The 25,629-nt window shown below is 39.5% G+C and overlaps 1 protein-coding gene across 1 annotated transcript in view; it reads right to left on the bottom strand.

Annotated features, from left to right (window-relative positions):
- The window catches only part of MEI4 (meiotic double-stranded break formation protein 4), a 205,065-nt gene extending 184,260 nt beyond the window's left edge, over positions 1-20,805 (bottom strand). Inside the window, exons 1-3 of the mRNA XM_065911729.1 lie at positions 20,707-20,805; positions 19,828-19,880; positions 3,022-3,267 (exon numbers count right to left, since the gene is read on the bottom strand). Coding sequence (XP_065767801.1) covers positions 3,022-3,267; positions 19,828-19,880; positions 20,707-20,747 — 340 coding nt within the window. The 5' untranslated portion in view covers positions 20,748-20,805. The remainder of the gene's footprint in view (positions 1-3,021; positions 3,268-19,827; positions 19,881-20,706) is intronic.
- Positions 20,806-25,629: the final 4,824 nt, after the last annotated feature.

The following is a 25,629-nucleotide window of genomic DNA, read 5'->3' as shown; positions in this document are numbered from 1 at the left end:
CTGAAACGCTTTACCTGCAACTCCTTTTTTTAAATTTATTTATATTAGTTGGAGCCTGCAATTCCTAATGTAAGCAAAAGAGATTTTTTTTTTTTTAGATTTTAACTACATGATATTTGAAAACTTCTCTCATAGGCACCATAAGGGAAAGAGTCCAGACTAAAAACAAGTTATCACTGAGGTCCACTCACGTCCCAAACAAATCACACACACACCACTGTCTTGGTGTTGTAAACAGACCCTCGATGGTGAACAACAGCTGGGTACTGTGGATGGTATGATATTCACAGTTCGGTATTAGTGGGAACTGCTACATATGTGCCATTATACCAATCACATGACTGTACAAAAAAGGTAAGATATATTGATTGTCTGCTATTCAAATACATCCTCAAAGAGAGCACTGCATAGAAACCAGAGGGACTAAAATGTGGCTGTAAATCTTGTAACAGTATTTTTGCTCAGGTAATAATGAGACTTTAGTTACAAACGGATATTCAGTTCAGTTCAGTTCAGTTGCTCAGTCGTGTCCTACTCTTTTTGACCCCATGAACCGCAGCATGCCAGGCCTCCCTGTCCGTCACCAGCTCCCGGAGTCCACCCAAAAACCCATGTCCATTGAGTCGGTGAGGCCATCCAACCATATCATCCTCTGTTGCCCCCTTCTCCTCCTGCCCTAATCTTTCCCAGCATCAGCATCTTTTCCAATGAGTCAGCTCTTCGCATGAGGTGGCCAAAGTATTGGAGTTTCAGCTTCAACATCAGTCCTTCCAATGAACACCCAGGACTGATCTCCTTTAGGATGGACTGGTTGGATCTCCTTGTAGTCCAAGGGACTCTCAAGAGTCTTCTCCAACACCACAGTTCAAAAGCATCAATTCTTCAGATATCAGTTGAGAGTTTTCCCGAAGTTAGCTGGTACCCTGATACCCACAGCAGGCACAGGTTCACTGCATCTGTGCATCCTAGCATGGCAGCCATGCTCTTCCCACGGCTCCTTCCTCTGTCCACCCTGAAATGTTGGAACCTGCAGCCTCCCCATCAAAGGTCCACCCACCCTACAGCCTCATCCACAGTGACAAGGTCACTGTCACTGAGATACCAGTGGATCCCTGCAGTCAGTCTATATTTCCAGGCTGCTTATCCCCTCTGAGTTTTAGGACACTACTTCTTTCCTTCTAGGTATATCTGCCTGGACTCAACCTTTTATCATATGCCCAGATTTCTGTGTTCACTGTCTGGATTTGAAGCAGTGCAATCAACTTAATGAATTAGAGACCTCAACTGCTCTCCACACCTCCAGCTGCCCTGACCCCCTTTGAACTCATTCACAGAAGTCTCCAGTGCTTATTCTGGAGTCATTCATTTTAGTTCTAACAATCACAGATCTAGCCCGACTCCTCACTCTTCATGTGGCCTTCAGTAACCCTTTCAGAACCTGCCTCCTTGCAAGCCAGGAGGCCTCCTTGGCCTCCATCACGGCCAGCACCAAAGCGTCCTCTACACTCCACTTCATTTGATGAGCATGGATGAAGCACCTGCTGTGAGTCAAGCCTTGAAATGGGTACTGAGTAGAGGGTGCTGAGCAAATCAGAGACCTCTCTACTCAGCAAAGCTGGACTCAAGTCAAGGAGATAAGGCAGTGACCACCTGAGCAAATAAATATATAACCAACAAGGGGGTGTTTGGGTTAAAAAATAACTGTGGGGGGATGCAAGTAGAGTGGTCACTGAGCAAGTATGGCTTAAAAAAAAGACCTTGACGAAGGGGAGAGGCAATCATATGTCAAACACCTGATCACAGCAACGAGCCGCTGTAAGAACAGCCCACAGTGGTCAGCGGGAAGCGCAAGGTGCCCGGAGCGCATGTGCTATGAGGAGGCCGTGCACCTGCAGGGAAGCAGAGGGGACGTCAGGGCGACATCACCAGCCACGCCACCCTCGGGAACCTGGTGCGAGGCACAACGGGGAGTCAGGAAAAGGTTTTTGGCAAAGGAGTAAGAAGATCTGATTTACGTTTGCAACAAATCACCAAAATTACATTTTACTATCACGATATGGGGGTCAATCCTCTGAGCCAAGAAAGTGAAGGGATCCCGAGGAAGGAGGTGCCCACGTGCTCTGGTGTGTCCCAGGGGGTCCCCATTTTCCCTGCTCTTCTCAGCTCATTCTTAGAGCCCCCCTTTCACTCTCTCATAGGGGTCTTAAGGGAACCACCTTGGCCAACTCACTGCAGGGATATTCCTCAGGCTGACGCCCAGAGTCTTTCTGAACCTGCTTCCGACTTGCCTTTCTTCCTCTCCCCATCAGATCTCCACCTCACAGTGTCCTGGGCTCTGGAATACAAAAAGGGCCTGCTGGACGGGACGTGGATTTTCCCTGCTGCCCTGGCTCTTGTTCCTACCTCTGACTGCAGGCTCTGATCATCTCACTATCAGACAGACCCTTGAGGGCCCAGACCCGAGGAGCCTCTCCAGGAACCAGAAAAATGAATGGCTTCCTTCTCTGCACTTTCTCTATGGTAACATTCATCACAACGAGGTTCCTTATCTTAGGTCTGCTTGCTCTGCTGGAATGGTCGGTACTACATGGTAAAGACAGCACCTTTCCTATGCACTTCTGGGTCCTCAGAACACACTGCACACGTGGGCCAGAGCTGGGACTTGATACAGGACTGCTGGACGAATGATGCAATGTAAAAGCAACATATAATACAGAGTAAAATATACGGATGAACGAAATTTTAAAATTAATTTCTCCAGAAGGCTTAAAGCAGTATTGCCTTCATCTCTAGACAATTTTCAGTCTCCAACTTCAGCCTCATCCATTAGAAAGTGACAACAAGCTATTTTTTTTTTTTTTTTACTTTTCATAAATGACTAGAAGCAAAAAATCTTCATAGTGCAAGAAGAAGTCTAATTTTAGGAAACTGAACAACTTGAGTGTTTTGGTAATGAGTTTCTAAGTAACTGTGAAGCTGACAAAGAACAGATTGACACAACCCCAAGTCACATCCACTCACCACTCTTAGACGATCCTGAAAAAATCCTGCTCAGGAGAAGCTTCTGACGTAACTGTAGAACTTCAGCTTCCAAGGCTTCGACTTTTGATCTCCACCTTGATTCCTGCCCGGACACCATCCTCGCAAGATGCTCCGTGTATTCTCTGCTGCTTTTGTCTGCTGGTTTGGAGCGGATAATTGCCAAGGCCAGGGCCAGCTTTGAAGTTCTCAGATACCATGCTTGCTTATCCATCTTGTTTTTTGTCCCTGTCATGTAATTAAAAAAAAAAAAAAGTTACAGAAATTCCTTTGAACTTTTACAGTACATTTCATTTGCTCAAAATTGATTGCATGGAATAACTCTGATTAATAAGTTTACATTGGAAGCCATCTCGCAAAAAAATTTCTCAAGAAGTGAAGGCAGTGTGGAAAAAATATACAAAAGAAAAATGCAAACACATGAACATTAAGTGTATTAAGATTCAAAGCAGTAGCTCTAGATAACCTGACAAATTCTTGGACTGTATGTAGAAAAACACAGATTAATTCATTTTGTGGTTTCTAACCAGACACACACAGGAATCTCTGAGGGAGCTTTACACACACACACACACACACACACATAAATGCCTGGTCTCATCCCTCCAAAATTCTGATTCAGTAAATCTTGGTTATGACTGAGGTTTTTATGTATTATAAAGAGTTCGCTGAGTAATCAGAACCATGAACTTAAATCATTCATTTAAATTTAAACCTTCTCCCCTCTAACCTATCCTAAGTCCTGAAGCCCAGGCTTCCCATGCCTGCATTCTTTTACCTCCTGTTTGTGTCTCTAACCAGGCCCCTCCAATCCATATTAAGAACAGTCTTGCTAATATTTGCAGCATTTAAAAAGCTGTGACTCTGCCTTGAATTCACACCTCCAAAGATTTCCAACTGCCACCGTGAGCAAACTTTTTCAAACCAGCACTGGACCAGTCTGGCCGTCAAGAGGACAACACGACACTGCATTCAGTGGCTTGATATCATCACCCCTTCTGAAGTATAGACCCCTGTGGACCTCCACCATGATTTACTGAGTTTCAGGGTTTTGCACATAAAATGTGCGACATTAAAATTTTCAATCAATGGTTGAAAAGGACAACGGTCCAAAAAATTCAGGACTTTAACTGCCACATCCACCTCCTAACACAATGCCGAATTCCACATGTCAAACTTTGTTTGCTTCAGTTTCTCAAGGCTATTCTTCCACTATGGTTGGATCACAGTCACACAAATGGATGTACACAGTCCCTGGCCACTCACATTCACATCTCTGCTCCTGAACTTTCCCAAATTATGATGCTCCAATCTTACAGCTGCCACGGCCCTGTGTACACCTTTCAAAGAACAGTGCATATACCTCATACCCAGTCTTACCAGATGTATGCCCTCCTCTACAATGATTACCTGTCTGATATCCTACGAATTTTTACTGACAATATACAACTAACAGGCAGCATAATGCTGTTTCACTATACTCAGAGATGAACACAGGAACATATATACATATGTATACATAAAATACAATGTATATTATAGGATTATTTATAATATTTAAAATTGGACAATCAAATAGTTAAGTAAATAATGGCATATTATACAAATAATAATTACACATCCATTCAGTATTGGATTTTTAGAAATATTTTTACTATTAGCACATGGTGTTAACAAGGTATCGTGTGCCAAAGAATTGATGTTTTTGAACTGTGGTGTTGGAGAAGACTCTTGAGAGTCCCTTGGACTGCAAGGAGATCCAACCAATCCATCCTAAAGGAGATCAGTCCTGGGTGTTCATTGGAAGGACTGATGCTGAGGCTGAAACTCCAATACTTTGGCCACCTGATGTGAAGAGCTGACTCATTTGAAAAGACTCTGATGCTGGGAGGGATTGGAGGCAGGAGGAGGAGGGGACGACAGAGAATGAGATGGTTGGATGGCATCACTGACTCAATGGACATGGGTTTGGGTGGACTCCAGGAATTGGTGATGGACAGGGAGGCCTGGCATGCTGCAGTTCATGGGGTCACAAAGAGTCAGACACGACTGAGCAACTGAACTGAAATGAACTGAGGGGAAAAAACAGTGAGTTCACAAAATTATATGTATAATAGGTTGCTCTTAATTATGTGTAAAATTGGAAATACAAAAATTAAACAGGACTCCTCTCTACTGGAGAATTATTACTGATTTTTCCATGTTTCTCTAAATTTTCCTGATTTTCTACACTAAATACATACCAAATTGTAATCAGAAAAATCTTTCTAAAAGATGGATTTCTAAGAGCAAAGTACAGCTGCCGTTTTCCCAACCTTTCACAGCTGTGGGAATGCACCATGGATTAGCCGCTGTTAAGATGGACAAACTAATGACAGCTATCCTGGCATCAACCATCTCACTCGGCTGGCACATCCTCCATCCACTCTGCTGCCCATGGCAAGCAGGAGACCATGGCTCTCAGCGCTTCCGAAAGGCGCCCTGGGCAGGGCACACACAGGTGTGGATGCCGCTCCCTAAGGAAGGCTGACACTTACACACAACAGTACTGATCACAGGAATAATAATAATAAGTGACCTGTGTAAAGTGTTTCTGTTAGAAAAGAATCTGACATTCAACTATGAATCGTGGGAATCCTGACCAAAAAAAAAAAAAAAAAAAATTCAGTGTATTAGCATAAGAAGACAAAGTTCTCCAGATAATAAAAACACAGCAAACTCCTGTCATTTTGTGGAGATATTTAATTAATTGATTTAAGCAATGTCAAGCTGATTAATGTGGAGAAGGCAATGGCAAAGAGTACACTCCAGTACTCTTGCCTGGGAAATCCCACGGACGGAGGAGCCTGGTGGCCTGCAGTCCATGGGTCCTGAAGAGTTGGACAGGACTGAGTGACTTCACTTTCACTTTTCACTTTCGTGCACTGGAGAAGGAAATGGCAAACCACTCCAGTATTCTTACCTGGAGAATCCCAGGGATGGAGGAGCCTGGTGGGCTGCCATCTATGGGGTCTCACGGAGTTGGACACGACTGACGCAACTTAGCAGCAGCTGCAGCAGCAAGCTGATTAATTAGATGTTCTGATTTTTAAGTTACCTGATGAGATGTTAAGGGGCTTCCCTAGTGGCTCAGACGGAAAAAGATCTGCCTGCAATGCAAGAGATCCAGGTTCAATCCCTGGGTTGGGAAGATCTCCTGGAGAAGGGAATGGTCTGGAGAATCCATGGACAGAGGAGCCTTGACAATTACAGTAAATGGAGTTGCAAAGAGTCGGACCCAACTTAGCAGCTAACACTTTCACTTTCATGTGATGTTAACACTCTTAAAACCATGCTGAGCATCAGTCAACAAAAAAAGGTCAAATTATAAAGTCTTCCTGGACCATATGTATACCACGGTCATTTTTCTAAACATTAATCAGAATGAAATGTACCACAAATAAGCAGAATACAGTTCCCAATAGGTATCTTTGGTACAGATGTCCATGATAGAAATAACATTAAAAACGCACACAAAAATACAACCTATATCCAAACAGAGAAGGCTTTTATTAATAAACCCCTTCCTTATGTCTTTAGTTTTTTGTATGTGTACATTAGAAACACATGCTTCTTTATTTTAGAATAGCATTCCTATCCTCAAAGTGCTATTTGCAAGGTGAACATAATTCTATTTCCCTTAAAATTTCATGGAGTAAAAGATAAGCTACCTCGATATATCCTGTTTGTTTAATTGAGAAAAGAAATAGTAGTAACGTTCAGAAAGTCTTTTGTACATTCATTTTACATGCAAGTAATTATAGTAAATAATTAAAATGAACACTTAATGTTCCCCAAGAAGGTATTTAGTGTCAGTGAATTCTTAATAGCTTAAAATACAAAATTTTAACAGTCTTTTTAGAATAGCACATTTGATCAAATGGGCTTGCTTTTCTTGCCTTTTGGAACAGTCCTCACCATAGCAAAGCTCCCCATAGGGTCACAGAAAAATCTAGTTTTATTTCCTGACTTCTAGTATCTTTCAAGCACGCGTGCAGAAACAGCTACTCAATAAATAGCAATTTGGCAGTTTTTATCTACCCTGTATCTGCTACCCCTATTTTCCCCTACTGAACTTAAATCTGTTATCAACTAACCAATTCTCCATTCTGTCAAAGCTGTTTTGAATTATAATCCTGAATTTTGAAGTTGGTTCACCTCCAAGATCACTGATGAAAATTCTATGAGGCAAAGAGCCCCAGGTCACTCATATTATATATAAGAATAACTAGAGAACAATTCAGGAAAATATTTTCCTAATATGTACACAACATCTTCAAAACATTTATCCCCCTTTAGCTCAGCAACACAAGTTCTAAAATTTTATCTTGAAGAAATGAACAGAACTACTGTACAACAAAACTTTTTGCCTCTAGGTGATCTTCCAGGATTATTCATAGCTATCAAAAAGACCAAACAAAACTTGTCACCAGCCTGAATATACACACAATAGAAACACATTAATTAAACTATCACATATTATAAACTTTAACTGAAAAAGTTGAGAAAATTTAAAAGTATGGGAAAGTATTCCCCACATGCTAACTACAAATGCAAATGTTAACTACTGTATGCAAAACCACAATGGGATAATACCTCACACCTGTCAGAATGCCTATCATCAAAAAGAGCACAAACAACAAATGTTGGCTGAAGGGTGGAAAAAAAGGCAACCCTTGTACACTATGGTCGTACTAGAAATTTGTCTAGACACTGTGGAACAGTATGGAAGTGTCTCAGAAAACTAAAAATAGAACTACATATGACCCAGCAATTCCACTCCCAGGTATATATCCAAGAACAAAAACAGTAATTTGAAAAGACATGTGCACCCCCATGTTTATAGCAGCATTATTATAACACCCAAGATATATGGAAAGCATCCTACTTGTCCATCAAGAGATGAGTGGATAAAGGAGATGTGGCCTGTGTGTGTGTGCATGAAATATTACTCAGCCATAAAAAAAGAAATCTGCCATTTGCAGCAACATGGATGGGCTGGGAGGCCATTGTGTCAACTGAAGTCATTAAGTCAAAGACAAATACAGCATTGATATTACTCATATGTAGAATCTAAAAAACACAACAAACCAGTGAATATAACAAAAAAGAGGCAAGCTCACATGGACAGAGAACAAACTAGTGGTTACCACTTGGGAGGAGAGGAAGTATAGGGGGAGGGGGAGGTACAAACTATTGGGTGCAAGACAGGCTCAAGGATGTATCATACAACACGGGGAATATAGCCAATATTTTGTAGTAACTGTAAATGGAATGTAACCTTTAAAATTTATATAAAAATAAGTACTTTTTTAAAAATCAAAAAAAGAGTAAATGTAATAAAATCAGGGGAAAAAACAATGAAATCGCACACATTAAACATGCTCAGAAATGTGTAACTCTGCAAATGTTTTTAGAATTGAGGAAACATGGCCAAAGGATGAGAATTCTGTCTCCTAGGTTTCCTAGTCTCCCTTCCTAACCAGCCTTGACCAAATTCTACTAATGAAGTCGAGTCCCCCTGAAACCGAGCTCCCTTACTGAGTTTTTACTAATCTCCATCCAAATCGTTATTCCCTTTCTGGGGCACTCTGACCTCAATCTTGTGCTAACTGAACAATAACCAACCAGAGTCAGAGGACAAATAGTGCTATTGTCAATAACATTGCTAATATATTCAAATTTCCTAATAGGTATGATCATTAATGTATAAACTCAGGCTGTTTCTCCTAACAGGCCTCTAAGCCATGGACCACTTGGCCAGATAACCACAAACCAGAGACATCCTGACCTCTGAAATTATTATTAAGGATTAAGGTAAGTCACAAGACATTTCTCCAAAGAAGACATACAGATAGATAATAAACACATGAAAAGATACTCAACAATGCTCATTATCAGAGAAATGCAAATCAAAACCACAGTGAGGTACCATCTCACACCAGTCAGAATGGCTGCTATCAAAAAGTCTATAAACAATAAATGCTGGAGAGGGTGTGGAGAAAAGGGAACCCTCTTACACTGTTGGTGGGAATGCAAACTGGTAGAGCCACTATGGAGAACAGAATGGAAATTCCCTAAAAAACTAGAAATAGAACTGCCCTATGACCCAGCAATCCCACTGCTGGGCATGCACACTGAGAAAACTAGAATTGAAAGAGATACATGCACCCCAACGTTCACTGCAGCACTGTTTATAATAGCCAGGACATGGAAGCAACCTAGATGTCCATCAGCAGACAAATGGATAAGGATGTTGTGGTACATGTACACAATGGAATATTACTCAGCTATAGAAAGAATGCATTTGAGTCAATTCTAATGAATGAAACTGAAGCCTATTATACAGAGTGAAGTAAGTCAGAAAGAGAAACACCAATACAGTATGTTAATGCATACATATGGAATTTAGAAAGATGGTAATGATGACCCTATATGCAAGGCAGCAAAAGCGACACAGGTGTAAAGAGCAGACTACTGGACTCTGTGGGAGAAGGCAAGGGGGGGATGATATGAGAGAAGAGCACTGAAACATGTGTATTACCAAATGTGAAATAGACGACCAGTGCAAGTTCGACACATGAAACAGGGTGCACTGGGACAACCCAGGGGGACGGGATGGGGAGGGAGGTGGGAAGGGGGTTCAGGATGGGGGCGTGCACGTGTGCCTGTGGCTGCTCCATGTCAATGCATGACAGGGGCCACGGAAGTGTTGGGAAGTTATAGTCCTCCAATTAAATAAATAAATTAAAAAAATAATAAAATGATAAAGAAAAACTAAAAAGAAAAGAAAAGAAATGTCATAAGATAACGATTAAATCCAGCACCCTTGTTCTTCCCCTTTAAAAAGTCCCCAACTCAAAGACCAGGGCTTCCCTGGTGGCTGAGCAGTAAAGAATTTGCCTGCCAACATAGGGGATGTGGGTTTGGACAATCCCCTGGAGAAAGAAAAGGCAACCCGTTCCAGTTTTCTTGCCTGGGAAGTCCCATGGACATAGGAGCCTGGTGGGCTACAGTCCATGGGGCCACAAAGAGCTGGACACAACTGAGCGACTAAACAACAACAACTCAAAGGCCAAGCCAGGATGGATCTGCCGCGTGCTCCCACTCCCTGGCCTGGCGCCCTGCAGTAAACGCTGTGCTTCCTTCACAGCCTGGGGTCAGTGGACTGGGTTTGCTGCACATCAGCTGAGTGGACTCAAATGTTGTTTGGCAGCATTTAGCCTGTGGACCTCAGATCATGTCCACAAGCAGATGCATGCCCCCTCATTAGATGTGTTTTGTGTTCCTTCTAATTCAAAACACACAGTGGATTTGGAAGCAGGGGACAGGGGAAGACTTCCAGTAAGACTAGGCAGCAGGATACTTGCCACTGTATTCCCAGTGCTACAATCTGCACCTGGCTCACACCAGGCCCTCTGCCAAGTACATGATGGAGTGAATGAGCGAGTGAATACACCAGTGCAGGTCAGTCAGAGAGAGCTGCCTGGGCAGCAGCTCAGTGAGACTCTGTCACTTACACACGAGGGAGAACAGCCCGAGGGAGAACGGTTCAGGAGGGGAACCTAGTCAACCTGAAGGTCACACCTGTCTCTCTTCACTTCATGAGGCATCTTTCTCAACTGCATCCAATGAGTCTACTCCCTCTAAACTTATGTCATTCAACAGTGTACCCTCAAGCTTTCACCAATATAATTCTTGAGTAAAGAAAATATAAGATAAAATCTAGTTTATACACAGGATTAGGTCAGAGGGTAAACTATAAGGAAGAAAACCATTTTTTGTATCACGTGAACCCTTCCCTTCCCAAAAGCTGAAGAACACTGGATGAATGCTCCCCAAATGACTGAGCTGAAAGCAGTAAGCCAAGATCTGGATGCTGGAAGAAGATCCCAAGGGCCAGAACGCAACACACATTTATCAACTACCAGTCTGGGGACAGCCGAGCTATGGCCATGCCAGAATAAGAAATCATTACAAGACTTTTTCAACATGTTCAGCAACGTTTGGACAACGTTTAACATGCAATTTTTAGATCAGATCCAGCTGGCAAATTCCCTAATTATTGTTATAGTTTCAGTACATACTGTACTGTGAAGTGTTCTGCAGATTAACATCATGTGAAATTTTACAAAGAAGAATCAGTAATTACTCAAGATCTCCAATCTCTCCACTTTAATTATTAATGGGGCCTTTGAAAGCCTTCTCAGCAGAGTCTGTGTAAAACAAGAGACTTGAAAAGATACAAGAATATCTACTTTTTTTTTTTTTTCTGTTTCATTCCCATCCTAACAGGCCAACCATCTTTAATTTTCCTTGTGTTGAAGGATTTAACTAAACATAGACTTAAATTGTCTACAGAGTTTCTTACCATGGTTTTCAAGTAACCACCCAACTCTCAACTTTTGATTCCTCAATGCCTCTTTTTTGGCATAGTAAGGATTCTCTCTGAATTCTGGTAAGGACTATTGCACACAGGGAAAGTGCAAAACACACTTTGTAAGTCAGCAAAAAGTACACTGATTCAGAAATGCAGAGCTATGTATATTGTGCACAATCAGTAATCATCTTCTATTATGTGAATCCAGAGAAGGAAAGGGGACCTGATACCTACTATTAACATGTATTTAGAAAATAAATTAGGAAGAATTATAAGTGTTTTCTGGTTATACTATTTCAAACACTTTATAAAGACACAATCCTTACAATCCTTATCACAAAACAATCATATTGTTCTGTTAGAAAATCTGATAATCTACATAATTCAAATTCACAAACTGTATAAATTTGGAACCTTTGTCAGGCTGTATTCTGGAAATGGAAAAAGTCACATGTCACAAAATGAGGAAGACTGTAGGATGGAGCCAGTAACCAAAGAAATCACCAGCAGAGACAACTGAGAGAGATTCAACCAGTGTTAGGAGAGTGGAGCTTCTTCGACCAGATGAACCAGGGCCTGAGCGTCAAGGAAAACAGAAGACTAGATGGGGAGATGGCAGGCACAGAGTCCTCTGGAAAAGGCCCTAACCAGAGGAGTCCCCTTTTGTAAATGCCAGAGAAGCCTCCTTTTGTAAACAGCACATTAAGAAATAAGATGTGTTTTCTAACTACTATCATGTCCCACCATCTTAGACTTTACTAGTGAGTGAACTTGGGATAAGAACTCAAGGAAGTATGAGCAGTCGCACAGAAACATCTTCTTTAAGGATCCTTTTTAACACTGAAGAAGTGCCCTAATTCCCATCTGTCTCACTCACAGAAGTCTCACCAAGGAGACTGCCGCAGATTTCAGAGCGCATCTGACAAGGCTCCATGGCCTCTCACAGGGCCTCATTTCACAAGTCTTTTCTTTACTAGGTAGAAAGTTCTTTTACTTCCTACTTAGATTTGCATTTAAAACAGATTAGAGGCCTACTTTTTTTACTAGCCTGGAACAGCCTATAAAAGAGGAGGACCATTTCACAGATACTAATAAGCACTTTGATTCTAGACATCCTCTAGCAGGTGATGTTCTTTGCGCTTTTATCCCCTTTAAACTCAGCCCCTCAAATGGATGCAACTTTATTCTGCATTTTCCAAGACTCCTTTAAATATGTTATCATATTTTCATAATTTTAAAAAAATAAAGAAGTAAAAAAAAGAATAAAGACAGAATTTTAACCTCAAAAAAAGAACAACCAAAAAAAAAACCCAGCACCTCAACTTGCTGCAGCAACAGAGTCAATGTGGCTGGTGCTATAGGGCCCCAGACCATCTAAGGAGTACCAGAAGCAGCAGCAGGCCATTCCAAAATCAGCATGCTACTCTCTAGGGAACAAAAGACAGAGCCAGGCACACGCCTCTGGGTACCAGGTGAGGGATGGAGCAGGAACTGGTCTGAAGCTTTCCTTCCACCACTGTGTCCAAGGCTGCCTTTACCCATGTTGCAGGAACCATTCCAGGTCAAAAGTGTCAGCAATCATGTGACCTAACAACTATGTTGTCTGATTTTCCCAGGCAACTATACCAAACTCTCCAAACTCCCTGTTTCTTTTACTCATCAGAACCTGCCTTCATTCTTAAAATTTAGACCTGACCAATCTGAGATCCACCAACCCAAAGTCATGAGAGTTAAGACTTGGCCTCATGGTCACAACACGACCAGGTCTGAACCACAGTGCCCATGAGAAATACAGGCAGAATAGCAGTGTATCTTTTTTTTTTAAGTAGTACCATTCATTTGTATTAAGAATTTCAAGAATCTTTTTTATCATGTTAGGCTGAAGCCAATAAAAGGTCTTCTACTGAAAGTAATATCAATCTAGTTCTCCCAATAGAAGCTAGACTTGTTAATAGCTTCATTAGGGTTCAATTTTACTCTGGGGTAATCAAGTAAAGTCATTTGTTTCAAATGACAGGAAATTCTCAAAAATAGCTCAAGTTATAAAAGAAACTTAGATCTTTAACTCATCATGATTTCTGTATCTAAATCTATTTGTCCTTTCAATTATGGCAAGAAAATTGTAAGATTTGGGTTTTACTCCCTTACTAATTTTACTCAAATAAAGACAAAAAAGGAAGATCATTAATTTACACATATATTTGGCAACGTATCTCAAAGTAAAACTTTTACTTAGATGCTCCACCTAAGTTATCTGATTTGTAGCTGAAGAGCTAAATTGAAAATATGAAGGTTAAAGAAACTTATTGTTTTCAAACAAATATGGGCTGAAAGTAACTGAAAATGCAAACAATAAACATAAGAAATCTGGAATGGGTATGTTAATGTCAGACAAACTTCATGACAATAAAATATTACCAGAGATGTAGAGGGATAATTCATAATGATTTTAAAAGGGGATCGGGATGGGGAATACGTATAACTCAATGGCTGATTCGTGTCAATGTATGACAAAACCCACTGAAATGTTGTGAAGTAATTGGCCTCCAACTAATAAAATAAAATTAAAAAAAATAAATTAAAAAAAAAATAAATAAATAAAAGGTCAATTAATCATGAAGATTAACAATCTTAAATCTGTAGCAAACAAAGCAGTAACCGAACTTCCAAATATATGAAGCAAAAATTTTAAGGATAGACAAATCCACAATCATATGTAAAGATTTTAACACACTTCTTTCAGTTAATTGACAGAACAACTAGACCTTGAATAAAATGATGACTATATAAAAGATTGAAAAACTACTACCAACTATCTTGAACTCACTGGCATTTATAGAACATTATTACTTATAAATGCAGATGTATGCATATTCTTTTCGAGTTCCCGTGGGACATTCGACAAGACAAATCATATGCTGAGATAAAAAAAATTCTCATTAGATTCTGTAGCTATAAGAAAAATAATTAGAAACATTCCAGAAAATCTCTCAACTTTGTGGGAAATAATACATTTCTAAATAAAATAGGGGTCAAAGAAAAATTATAAACGTAATTAGACTACTTTGAAATCGTATTTCAAACTGAATGATAATGAAACACAACATATCAAAGTTTGAAGAAGTTAAAATAACTTGTAAAGGAAATTCTATTTGAAATACTTATTTTTATAAAAGAAAAAGGGTTTAAATTCAGTGACCAATTTTCCCACCTTAGAAAATTAGAAAAATAATAGCAAGTTAAAACCAGAGGAAGCAGAAGGAAGGACATCATAAATATATAATCAGAATGCAGTTAAACAGAAAACAAACAATTAAAAATTTAAAAAGCAAAAGTTAGGCTTAAATATTAATAAAACTGATAACAGTCTAGAAGGAATTATCAGGAAAAGAGAAATAACACCAGTCATACTATGATCAAGAATAACAGAAGTGATTTCACTACAGTATATCCTTCAGCTATAAGAAAGTAATAAGGCAAAATTATGAATGATTTATTTTAATGAATTTGAGAACTTCTAATGAAGTAAATATATTTCTTGAAAAAAATATATGGACCAACACTGACAAAAGACAAATAACTCTGGCTAGGCCTATATCTCATACCCACACTCATGCAAAAATTCTGTTCCCATATGGATTCACTAGTAGATTCTAGTCAACAATGAAAGAAGAAATTGTACCAAGTTTATATAAAATCTTTCAAAAACTAATGGAGGGAGCATAAAACAAATTTTATAAACTCCTTTTGTGAAAACAGGAGAAAGAGAAAACACCACACCTTGTTTTATAATTTGATATGTATATTGGTATAATACTGACACTAAAATTACAAAAATATTAAAGGGGGAAAAAACACTACAAACCAATACATGTAATAAACACAGATTCAAAAACCATTTGCACAATATTAGCATATCAAACTTATCATTTTATAAAAAGGGGAATCACTACCACCAAGGAAAGTTTTTCCAAGATTGTTTTAACATTCAAAATTAAAGTAATACAGAGTGAAGCAAATCAGAAAAACATATTGTATATTATCACATATATATGGGCTTTAGAAAAGTGGAACTGATGAACCTATTCGCAGGGCAGGAACAGAGATGGAGACATAGAGAGTGGACTTGTGCGCAAAGCTGGGGAAGGAGACTTCGGGAATAACTGAGACAGAAGCACTGACATGTGAACACTGCCACGCGTGAAACAGACAGCTTGCGGGAAGCTGCTCTGTAACACGGGGAGCTGCTTTGGGATGGCAGAGGGGTAGGATGGTAGGGTGGGAGGGAGGCTCAAAAGGGAGGGGAATATGTGTGTGTGTGAGTGGCTCAGTCGGGTCCAACTCTTGGCAACCCCACAGACTGCAGCCCGCCAGGCTCCTCTGTCCATGGGATTCTCCAGGCAAGGAGACTGGAGTGGATTGCCATTCCCTTCTCCCGAGGAGCTTCCCAACCCAGGGATCGCACCCTGGTCTCCGCATTGCAGGCAGGTTCTTTACCGTTTGAGCTGATTCATGCTGTCGTAGAGCAGAAATCAACACAACACTGTAAAACAATTATCCTTCAATTTAAAAAATAAAAAACTAAGTTAAAAGATCATGTAACAACATATTAGCAAAATAAATCATTTTAAAAACAAAATATAATCATTTTAATAGTTTTATAAGAAATGTTTAAAAAATTCAAACTGGTTCATAATTGAAAAAAACCTCATAAATGAAAACAACAAAAGAACACAAATGAACTTACTGTGATAAACTTATACAAAAATCCACAGGAAATATTATACTTAATGATGAAACACTGAATGCCTTATCATTAAGACTGGAAATATAACTAGGGTATATATTCTTCTCAGTTCTATTAAATACTTTACTGGATATAACATGAAGTGAAAATCACTCAGTTGTGTCCGACTCTTTTGCAACCCCATGGACTATACAGTCCGTGGAATTCTCCAGGCCAGAATATTGGAGTGGGGAGCCTTTCCCTTCTCCAGGGGATCCTCCCAACCCAGAGATCAAACCCAGGTCTCCCGCATTGCAGGCAGATTCTTTCCCAGCTGAGCCATAAGGGAAACCAAGAATACTGGAGTGGGTAGCCTATCCCTTCTCCAGGGGGACCTTCCTGACCCAGGAATTCAACTGGGGTCTCCAGCATTGCAGGTGGATTCTTTACCAACTGAGCTATCAGAGAAGCCCAACAGGAAGTAAAATACAGAAATGAAAAGATATGTAGATTGGAAATAAAGAAGTAAAACTCTGCATGTGTGCTCAGTCACGTCTGTCCTATCTGACTCTTAGCAACCCCATGGACCATACCCCGCCAAGTTCCTCTGTCCATGGGATTCTCCAGGCAAGAACACTGGAGTGGATTGCCATGCCCTCCCTCCAGGGGATCTTCCCAGCCCAGAGATTGAACCAGTGTCTCCTGCATCTCCTGCATCACAGGCAGATTCTTTACCGCTGATCCACTAGGCAAGCCCAGTAAAAATCTACTTATTAATATATAGCATGAATGTCTAAAGGAAACCCCCAGGAATCTGAGAACAATTGACAGAATTTATGAATCAATTTAGCTAGGTCTTAGGACACAAGGTCAATATGCAAAAATCAATTAAAGTTTTAGAATAATGATGAAGATGAACAAATTTAACAGCAGATATGAAAGACCTCCACCTTGAAAAGTATAAAACATTGTTCAGTAAAATTGAAGACCTAAATCAAGAGATATACAATGTCCATGGACTAGAAGACTTAATATTATTAAGATCTTAATTCTCCTAAAAATTGACCCAATTAAACAATCCTGAATCAAAATTCTGATCAACTTCACTGTAGAGCTTGATACATTAATTTGAAATTTTATACTGAAATAAAAAAAAAACTAGAATAGCAAATATAATCTTGAAAAAGAATAAAGTTCCCTTGTGGCTCAGCTGGTAAAGAATCCGCCTGCAATGCAGGAGACCTGGGTTCTATCCCTGGGTTGGGAAGATCCCGTGGTGAAGGGAAAGACTACCCACGCCAGTAATCTGGCCTGGAGAATTCCATATACAGTCCATGGGGTTGCAAAGAGTCAGACACAACTGAGCAACTTTCACTTTAAACAAATCAAACTGCTTAACTGCAACACAATATACAGCCAAAGGATTCAAGAAAATGTGGTATTAAAATAATGATATACAAATATACCAATGGAACACAACAGTGAGTTTAAAACTTGATCCAAACTTTTAGACTCAATTCATTTTTGACAAAGAAACCATGGCAACTGGGAAAGTAGTATATTTTCAACACACAATCCTAAAACAGTTCATTAAATATATGGGAAAATGAACATTGCCATCTATTCAGATCTTACACAATAATCACATCTAATTGAATGACAGACCTAAACATAAAAACCAAAACTAAAAGGAAACAGAACGAATTAGGGAATGAGAAAGATTATTGATATTGGTCATAAAAGTACTGATCATTAAAGAAACACTGATAATATAGACATCGTCAAAATTAAATCTGCTACTCATCAAAAAACATCATTAAGAAAATAAAGAGCAAAACCACAAACTGGAAAGAGATATTTGCTGGATATTTACCTGACAAAGGACTTGGATACAACTCTATGAAGAACAACTAGAAATCATTCAGGAAAAAGACAAACAACTCTACTAAAAACGGCCGAAAGCTATAGACATATGTCATAAGAGAAGCTAGAAAAACAGTCAACAACCACATGAAAAGATATTCAAAGTTACTAGAGAAACACAAACTAAATCACAGTGAGACACCAATTCACATCCACAAGAGCTAAAATTAAGAAGTGTATGAATAAGTGAAACTCTCACTCATGGCTGGTAGAAATATAAAATGGCTTGACCATTTTTGGAAAAAGTTTCACAGTTTCTCAAAAAATTGAATGTATAATCTCTCTATAACCCAGAAAATCTACTCTTATTTACCCAAGAGATAATATAAAGATATGTGACAAAAGACATATAAAAGAATGTCCATAGCCACTTTATTTGTAATAGCCCAAAACTAGAAATAGCCTATGTGTCATCAGTTAACAGGATGGAATAAACAAATTCTGGTATACCCACACAATGAAATACTACTCAGCAGTAAAAAGGAATGAATTACAGATGCACTCAACACCATGGATGAATCTCAAATTATTATACTGTGTGAATAATAAAAACATACACAGAAGTATACAAACTCTAAGTTTCCATTTAAATGAAGTTTTAAAACAAAGCATCGAAAAATATGATTAATGTTTTCTCTATGAGATGGAAAACAAGAAAGAAGAATGAAGGGATTTTCCAGGGTGATAGTAACATTCTGTATTTCATGGGGCTGCTATACATGGGTGTGTTAAGTCATCAGAGCCACCAATGATATACTTTATGTTTTCCATTTCCTTGTATTTAAATTTCACCCCATCAAACAGGGGGTTTCTAGCAAAACCAGAGTTGAAACGACCAGATTTACACCCCACCTTAAACAAGTAAAGAATCCGCCTGCAATACGGGAGACCTGGGTTCCATCCCTGGGTTGCGAAGATCCCCTGGAGAAGGGAAAGGCTCCCCCCTCCAGTATTCTGGCCTGGAGAATTCCATGGACTGTGTAGTACACGGGGTCGCAAAGAGCTGGACATGACAGAGCGACTTTCACTTCATTTTAAACAAGTAAACAGCAAATCAAATAATAAATAAATAAAAGTTTCCAAACACTGAACAGTAAGCATGTAGGGTTCTAATTTCCTAGAGAACAGAAATAAGATGAACTTTGCCATGCACCAGCTTCTTGCCTGAAGGCAGTTTCCAGGCCACAATGCAAGCAGCTGGAAGCCAAACAGAGCCTGAATATCTCAGAGAGCTGAGCGGACTGAAGTCAGAACTCAGAAGTCAGGGATACAGGAAATGTCATGGCCAAGGCCCACAGAGGAGGGAACTGCACAGACAGAAAGTTCTGGAAATCTGCAGGAGACCCTCAAAATGTTAGCTACTTATTTGTGCATGTGTGAGACCAAACTGGGGCTTCCCAAATGGCTCCGTGGAAAAGAACCTGCCTGCCAATGCAGGAGATGCAGGTTCCACCCCTGGGTCGGCAAGATCCCCTGGAGTAGGAAATGGGAATCCACTCCAGTATTCTTGCCTGGAAGATTCCATGGACAGAGGAGCCTGGCAGGCTGCAGTCCACGGGGTTGCAAAGAGTCAGGTACAAATGAGGGATTGAGCACACATGCACGCACAAGAGCAAACTAGCTCAAGTCCAGTGGTTCCGATGATTTTCCATTAAGACAGTAACAAAGGCAAATCCTTCAAAAGAAGCAAATGAGAAGAGATTAGACAAAAATAATTAACCACCCGCAGCACTCCACTTTGACCCTGTGTAGCCGTCACTGTGGGCAAAACATCTGAGAAAGGAAGGCCGAGAAGAGGCAATAAATAAAAAGACAACCATGGAAATGCCGAGAACACAAAGCCCCCCAAAAATAACAGATCTGGTGTTTCCTTCTCCTTTATCCTGTGTTTCAGAAGTTCTTATACTTGAAGCTGCCATGGAATCACCTGGAATGCTTGTAAAACACAAACTCCCTAGACTCCATCCCCAGAGTTTCTGATTTAATAGGTCTGGAGTTGGCCTGATAATCTATTTCTTGCATGTTCCCAGGTAATAGTGATGCTGCTGACCTGAGGACTACACTTGGGGCATCACTTACATACTCCATCCCTGGAATAATACCACATTTCAAAGTCTATAAATACTAAGCCATGGTCTATTCCAAAATCGTTAAGATTTTCAGCCCCAAGACAAGAATAAAACAACAATAAAAAGTATTCATATTTTAGTAAGCTTCATGGTTTATCTCACCATAACTTTGAAAATATTTCTATCTTCCACTCCTCTCTACCATGCTTTTCTTTTTAACAGATTAGGAATCTGGAATTCAGAGATATTTTTAAGGATCCATCCTTAATCCTGCAGACCGTCTGATACCAAAGCACGTGCTCTTCTCTATATGCCATGCTGTCACCTTCTGGAGTCCCCAGGTGCCATGACTCTTATGAGGGCTTTGGCGGTTGATACTCACCCACCTTGAGGCTGCACCTAGTACTTCACTATACAAAAAAGTCCAAATTCCACTTTTCATTGGAACAATACATATTTGACTAAACTATTGAGAACGGCAGGAGAGACTCTGTCACATCTCACAAAGTCACAACTTCACACAAGCTTACCTTGGGTGGATCTCTACTGCTCCTACCCTAAGGACTGACATTAGCCAACATATAATGAGCACTTCCTCTGGGTCTCATGTGTGGACGTGCTCAGTCGCTCGCTTGTGTCTGACTCCTTGCGACCTCAGGCACTGCAGCTCGCCAGGCTCCTCTGCCCGTGGAATTTTCCAGGCAAGAATACTGGAATGCATTGGCATTTCCTCCTCCAGGGGATTTTTCTGACCCAGGGTCAAATTCCCATCTCTGGCATCCCCTGCATTGGCAGGCATTCTTTAACCACTGTATCTGCTTCTTAGCAACTTTCAAATATAACTACAGTAATTTTAAACATAGTCACGCCTGTTGTATATTATATCCCAATCAACTGTTATCTTAATAAATCTCAGAATATTTCTCATAGAATTTTCTAGGGTAAGTGGATTAAAGTAATGCAGAGGTCTTAACCGTAAACACAAACAATCTGCCATTCTATAGACAGTTAACTTTATATTTTTATTTACAAAGACTGAGCATGTGGTCAGTGTTCTGTGCTGTATAGGGAAGGTTGGTGACAGTAATTCAGTACCACAAACGTACTGTGAGTGTATCCAACACTCAAGGCCAAAACTGTATTAGAAGTTGACCAAAGATGAATTATATGTATTCTTTGTTTTTTAAAAGTTCATAATGTTTATTTTGGGGGGGGAGTGTCCAGGAAAGAGAGAAAAGCATAATTCAGTCTGATAAGAGACTTAATCAGAGTACAAAAAGTGATACCCATGGGATCACCCTAACCTCTAGGCTCCCACCCCAAAGTCCTAAGAAAGCGAATGCCGGGGGTACTGAAGCCAACATCCCACTACATTGCTGCTTTATGACAACGCAAGCCAGGGTCATTTGGAAATCCTACTGAGGGCTTCACTGGGTTTTTTTATCCTCTTCTGAAATACAGTGGTAGTTCAAATTTTACTAGTAATGGTAAGTCATCACAACAACTATAATCATTACAGAGCAAACTGCAGTTATACCTTATGACTGGTGATGACTTTTTAAAAAGGAGATAAAACAAGTAACTGAGACATGACAGATGAATTCAGACACATCTAGAGATAAACTACTGGTTTTTACGAGAATCTCTCCTTACAAGACCATACACTTGAGAATGGTTCCAAGAAAGACAAGATTTCAGGAATTCTGGATGCTAACCATTAAATCAATGAAGATCAAATTTATCAAAAAAAGATGATGACAAATAAGTATAAAAGCTTGAGAAGGCAACAAGAACAGTTATTAAGAATGAAACACATCAAGTTCACTCCACTGAAATTATATCCAAAGACTCTTCTTTCATTACAGCTACCAGTGGCCCATCTGAATTACTTATGGTTACTGTGAGCTTTCTGTACAGAAAAGAATATGCACATTATGAGTGAACACTGTACTATAAACAAACATTTACTGTTAATAAACAGACTGATAATTCTGTAAATATTGATGTTTTACCATGGCTTCCCTTCTCTAAGCTCTCATTTTATGAAATGATTACTGAGTTTGGACAGAAAATTTATATACACAATAGTTATGGTCCAGTGGTGGGCTCTGGCTTCTTTATTTTTAATTGGAGGATAACTGCTTTACGATGTCGTGCTGGTTTCTGCCACACGACACTGTGAGTCAGCCATAAGTATACACACGTCCCCCCCTCTTGAAGCCCTCTCCCCCGTCCACCGAGCTCACCCCTCTTAGGTCATCACAGAGCGCTGTGCTGAGCCCCCGTGTTAGACAGCAGCCTCCCACTAGCTCTCTGTCTTACATGTGGTGACGTCTGTGTTTCCACCTACTCTCTCCATTCGTCCCACCCTCTCCTTCCTCCGCTGTGTCCGCAAGTTTGATCTCTATGTCTGCATCTGTCTATTTCTGCCCTGCAAGTAAGTTCATCAGTACCATTTTTCTAGATTATACATACATATATATACATATATATACACACATGTATATGTGTGCTAATTTATGATATGTGTTTTCCTCTTTCTTACTCCACGCTATATAACAGGCTATAGTGAGGTTCATCCACCTCACTAGAACCGACTCAAATCAATTCCTTTTTATGGGTGAGTAATATTCCATTGTGTGTGTGTGTGTGTGTGTGTGTGTGTGTGTGTGTGTGTGTGTGTACACCATAACTGTTTATCCATGCCTCTGACCATGGACACACAGGTTGCTTCCGTGTCCGTGCTGTAAACAGTGCTGCGGTGAACACTGGGGTGCACGTGTCTCTGTGAACTGTGCTTTTCTCGGGGTACACGTGTCTCTGTGAACTACGCTTTTCTCAGGTGCACGTGTCTCTGTGAACTATGCTTTTCTCAGGTGCACGTGTCTCTGTGAACTGTGCTTTTCTCGGGGTGCACGTGTCTCTGTGAACTATGCTTTTCTCAGGTGCACGTGTCTCTGTGAACTATGCTTTTCTCGGGGTGCACGTGTCTCTGTGAACTACGCTTTTCTCAGGTGCACGTGTCTCTGTGAACTATGCTTTTCTCGGGGTACACACCCAGTAGTGGGACTGTAGGGTCACACGGTAGTTTTGTTTCTCGCTTTTTAAGAAACCGCCATACTGCTCTCCATAGTGGCTGTGCACTCTGTTTTGAGTAGACTGGTACTGATAAAAGATACGTCAAACTGCATTGAGACACTTTGACTTCCAACGTTTTAAAAAAATCATGTTTTCCATCTATATATTTAAGGAGTATCTTTACATTAAATTTTATTCCCTCAATATGAAAGAATTCTTAAACTAGACACATGGTATAAATGATAGAGGGCAAAATGACAAATTTTATAATATCAAAAGTTTAAAGTCTGCTCAGAATAAGATACCACAAAAAAACAAAATGGTAACCCACAGTCTAGCAAAGATATCTTCAACACATATATTCAACAAAGGGTGAATATTCACAATCTATAAAAAATGTCTATAAATGAGTAAAGAAAAGATTATGCATTAGAAAAATAGGCAAAAGAGATGAACAAGCAAGTCACAGTAAAGGTAAGAAAATGGTCTGTAAACATATGAAACATGTAAACATATATATATATATATATATATGATGACACATATTCAAAACTGTTCACAATTTCATTGTTTCTGATGCAAATTACCACTTAAATATCTAATAGAAAAATACCTAAATAGAGATAAACTGACACAATCAAATATTACTAACCAATAAAAAACAAATGAACTAAAGCTATACACATGAAAATGAAGGAATTTCACACTTAAAAAAATAAAACAATTAAAAATGTAAATTACTGGATGTAATTTATATACAGAGTACTATACATTGTTAAAAATATAACCACATATCAGAAAAATACAAAGGAATGCATCAGGTAATATATTCCAAATTTAGAACTGATTATTCCTGCAGGGGAAGAAGGGGTGAAACCAAAAAATGGAAAGGTTTTTCCTGCCTTGCAAAGATCTAGTTTTTTTAATCTGAACTTAAAAAACTAGCACTTGTTGAATTATTCTTTATGTTTTTTGTATGTTTTAAAATGTTACAACATATATGTGTTTTAAAGATTTTATTTGCTATTGGAAAGACTGAATGATCTTACATATAATTTACAAAGAAGGGTTCAAGAACTTCCCTGCTGATCCAGTGACTAAGACTCCATGCTCTCAAAGCAGTGGACCTAGGTTTAATTCCTGGTCTGGGAACTAGATCCCACATGTTCCAACTAAAAAGACCCCACACGCTGCAACAATGACCGAAGATACTGCATGCTGCAGCTAAGACCCAGCACAGCCAAATTAAAAAAAAAATAAGTAACTATTTTTAAATAACTAAAAATAAATACAAACGGGGTTCAATGGTGAAGTTTTCAAATTCATGAAAATAGTTAACATAGTCAAGACTAACCCAACTGCTAAAGGAAGTATCTACCGTGGGTGTCACCACGAAAGGTGGAGAGTTGTCTTTGTATACTATCTTTCAGTTTTTCCTAAACACCTCTATGACCTATGTTTCTTCCACAACTCTCTGAACTCTGCTTCACATCTATACAGAAGACATCATTAATAAGCTAATATTGTCTGTTTCCACTTTTAGAAGGCACAAGCAATAAGTTATATCAATTTTCAGAAATGAACTATATGCAACACTGAACATACACACATATTTGAACTATTTTTTAAAAATGTAAAAAACCCACTTAAAGATAAACAAGGCTAGAATTTTATTTGGGTGCAATTCATAAAATTATCAGAACTTGAACACTAAAGGATACAATGTGTGTGGCCAAAAGCATATTGAGCACTTAGGGGATAAACCACCTCTTCCAGGAAGTCTTCCTTAATCATGTCAGCCAACAGTTATTTTCTCTTTTCTCATCAGTTGTTGGAGTACTCCTCACCTGAAGCACTGATTCTGACTCTTAATCAATAACTATCTGCTTTTTTTTCTCTCTCTGGTAGGATTAAGTCCCTTGGAGATCATGGGTTACCTCACCTTCCCTTTTTTCACTCCTTCACCAACACTCCCAAAAGGGTCCGAATAAATTTTCTCAAATGAATTAGACAGCAGAGGGACTAAGGGCCAGATATCAGAATAGAGATCTGCAGTATGAATCAGCTCTGCCCTTTGCCAGCTGAATGATAGAGTAATGGCTGCATCTCACTTTATTCATACAATGGAAAATATACTCGTAACATTCTCATAAGACTGTCTTACAAACTAATGTAAATCACAGTTGAAAAGCACATACAGTCGTAGCTGGCACATGACTGGACTCAAGAGTTGTTAGTTATTTTTATCAGTAGCATTATTTTTACAGCTATGCTACTACACTACCATTTGTATGGAGGGGAAAAATGAGTCTTAAAACCACATGATTCCTAACTTTGTGTTCTCCTACCCAATTTTTAAGTTTGCCCATTACAGT

Source organism: Muntiacus reevesi, chromosome 19 (assembly GCF_963930625.1).
Source record: "Muntiacus reevesi chromosome 19, mMunRee1.1, whole genome shotgun sequence".
Lineage (NCBI taxonomy): Eukaryota > Metazoa > Chordata > Mammalia > Artiodactyla > Cervidae > Muntiacus > Muntiacus reevesi.
This window is presented reverse-complemented; position numbering and strand designations above follow the sequence as displayed.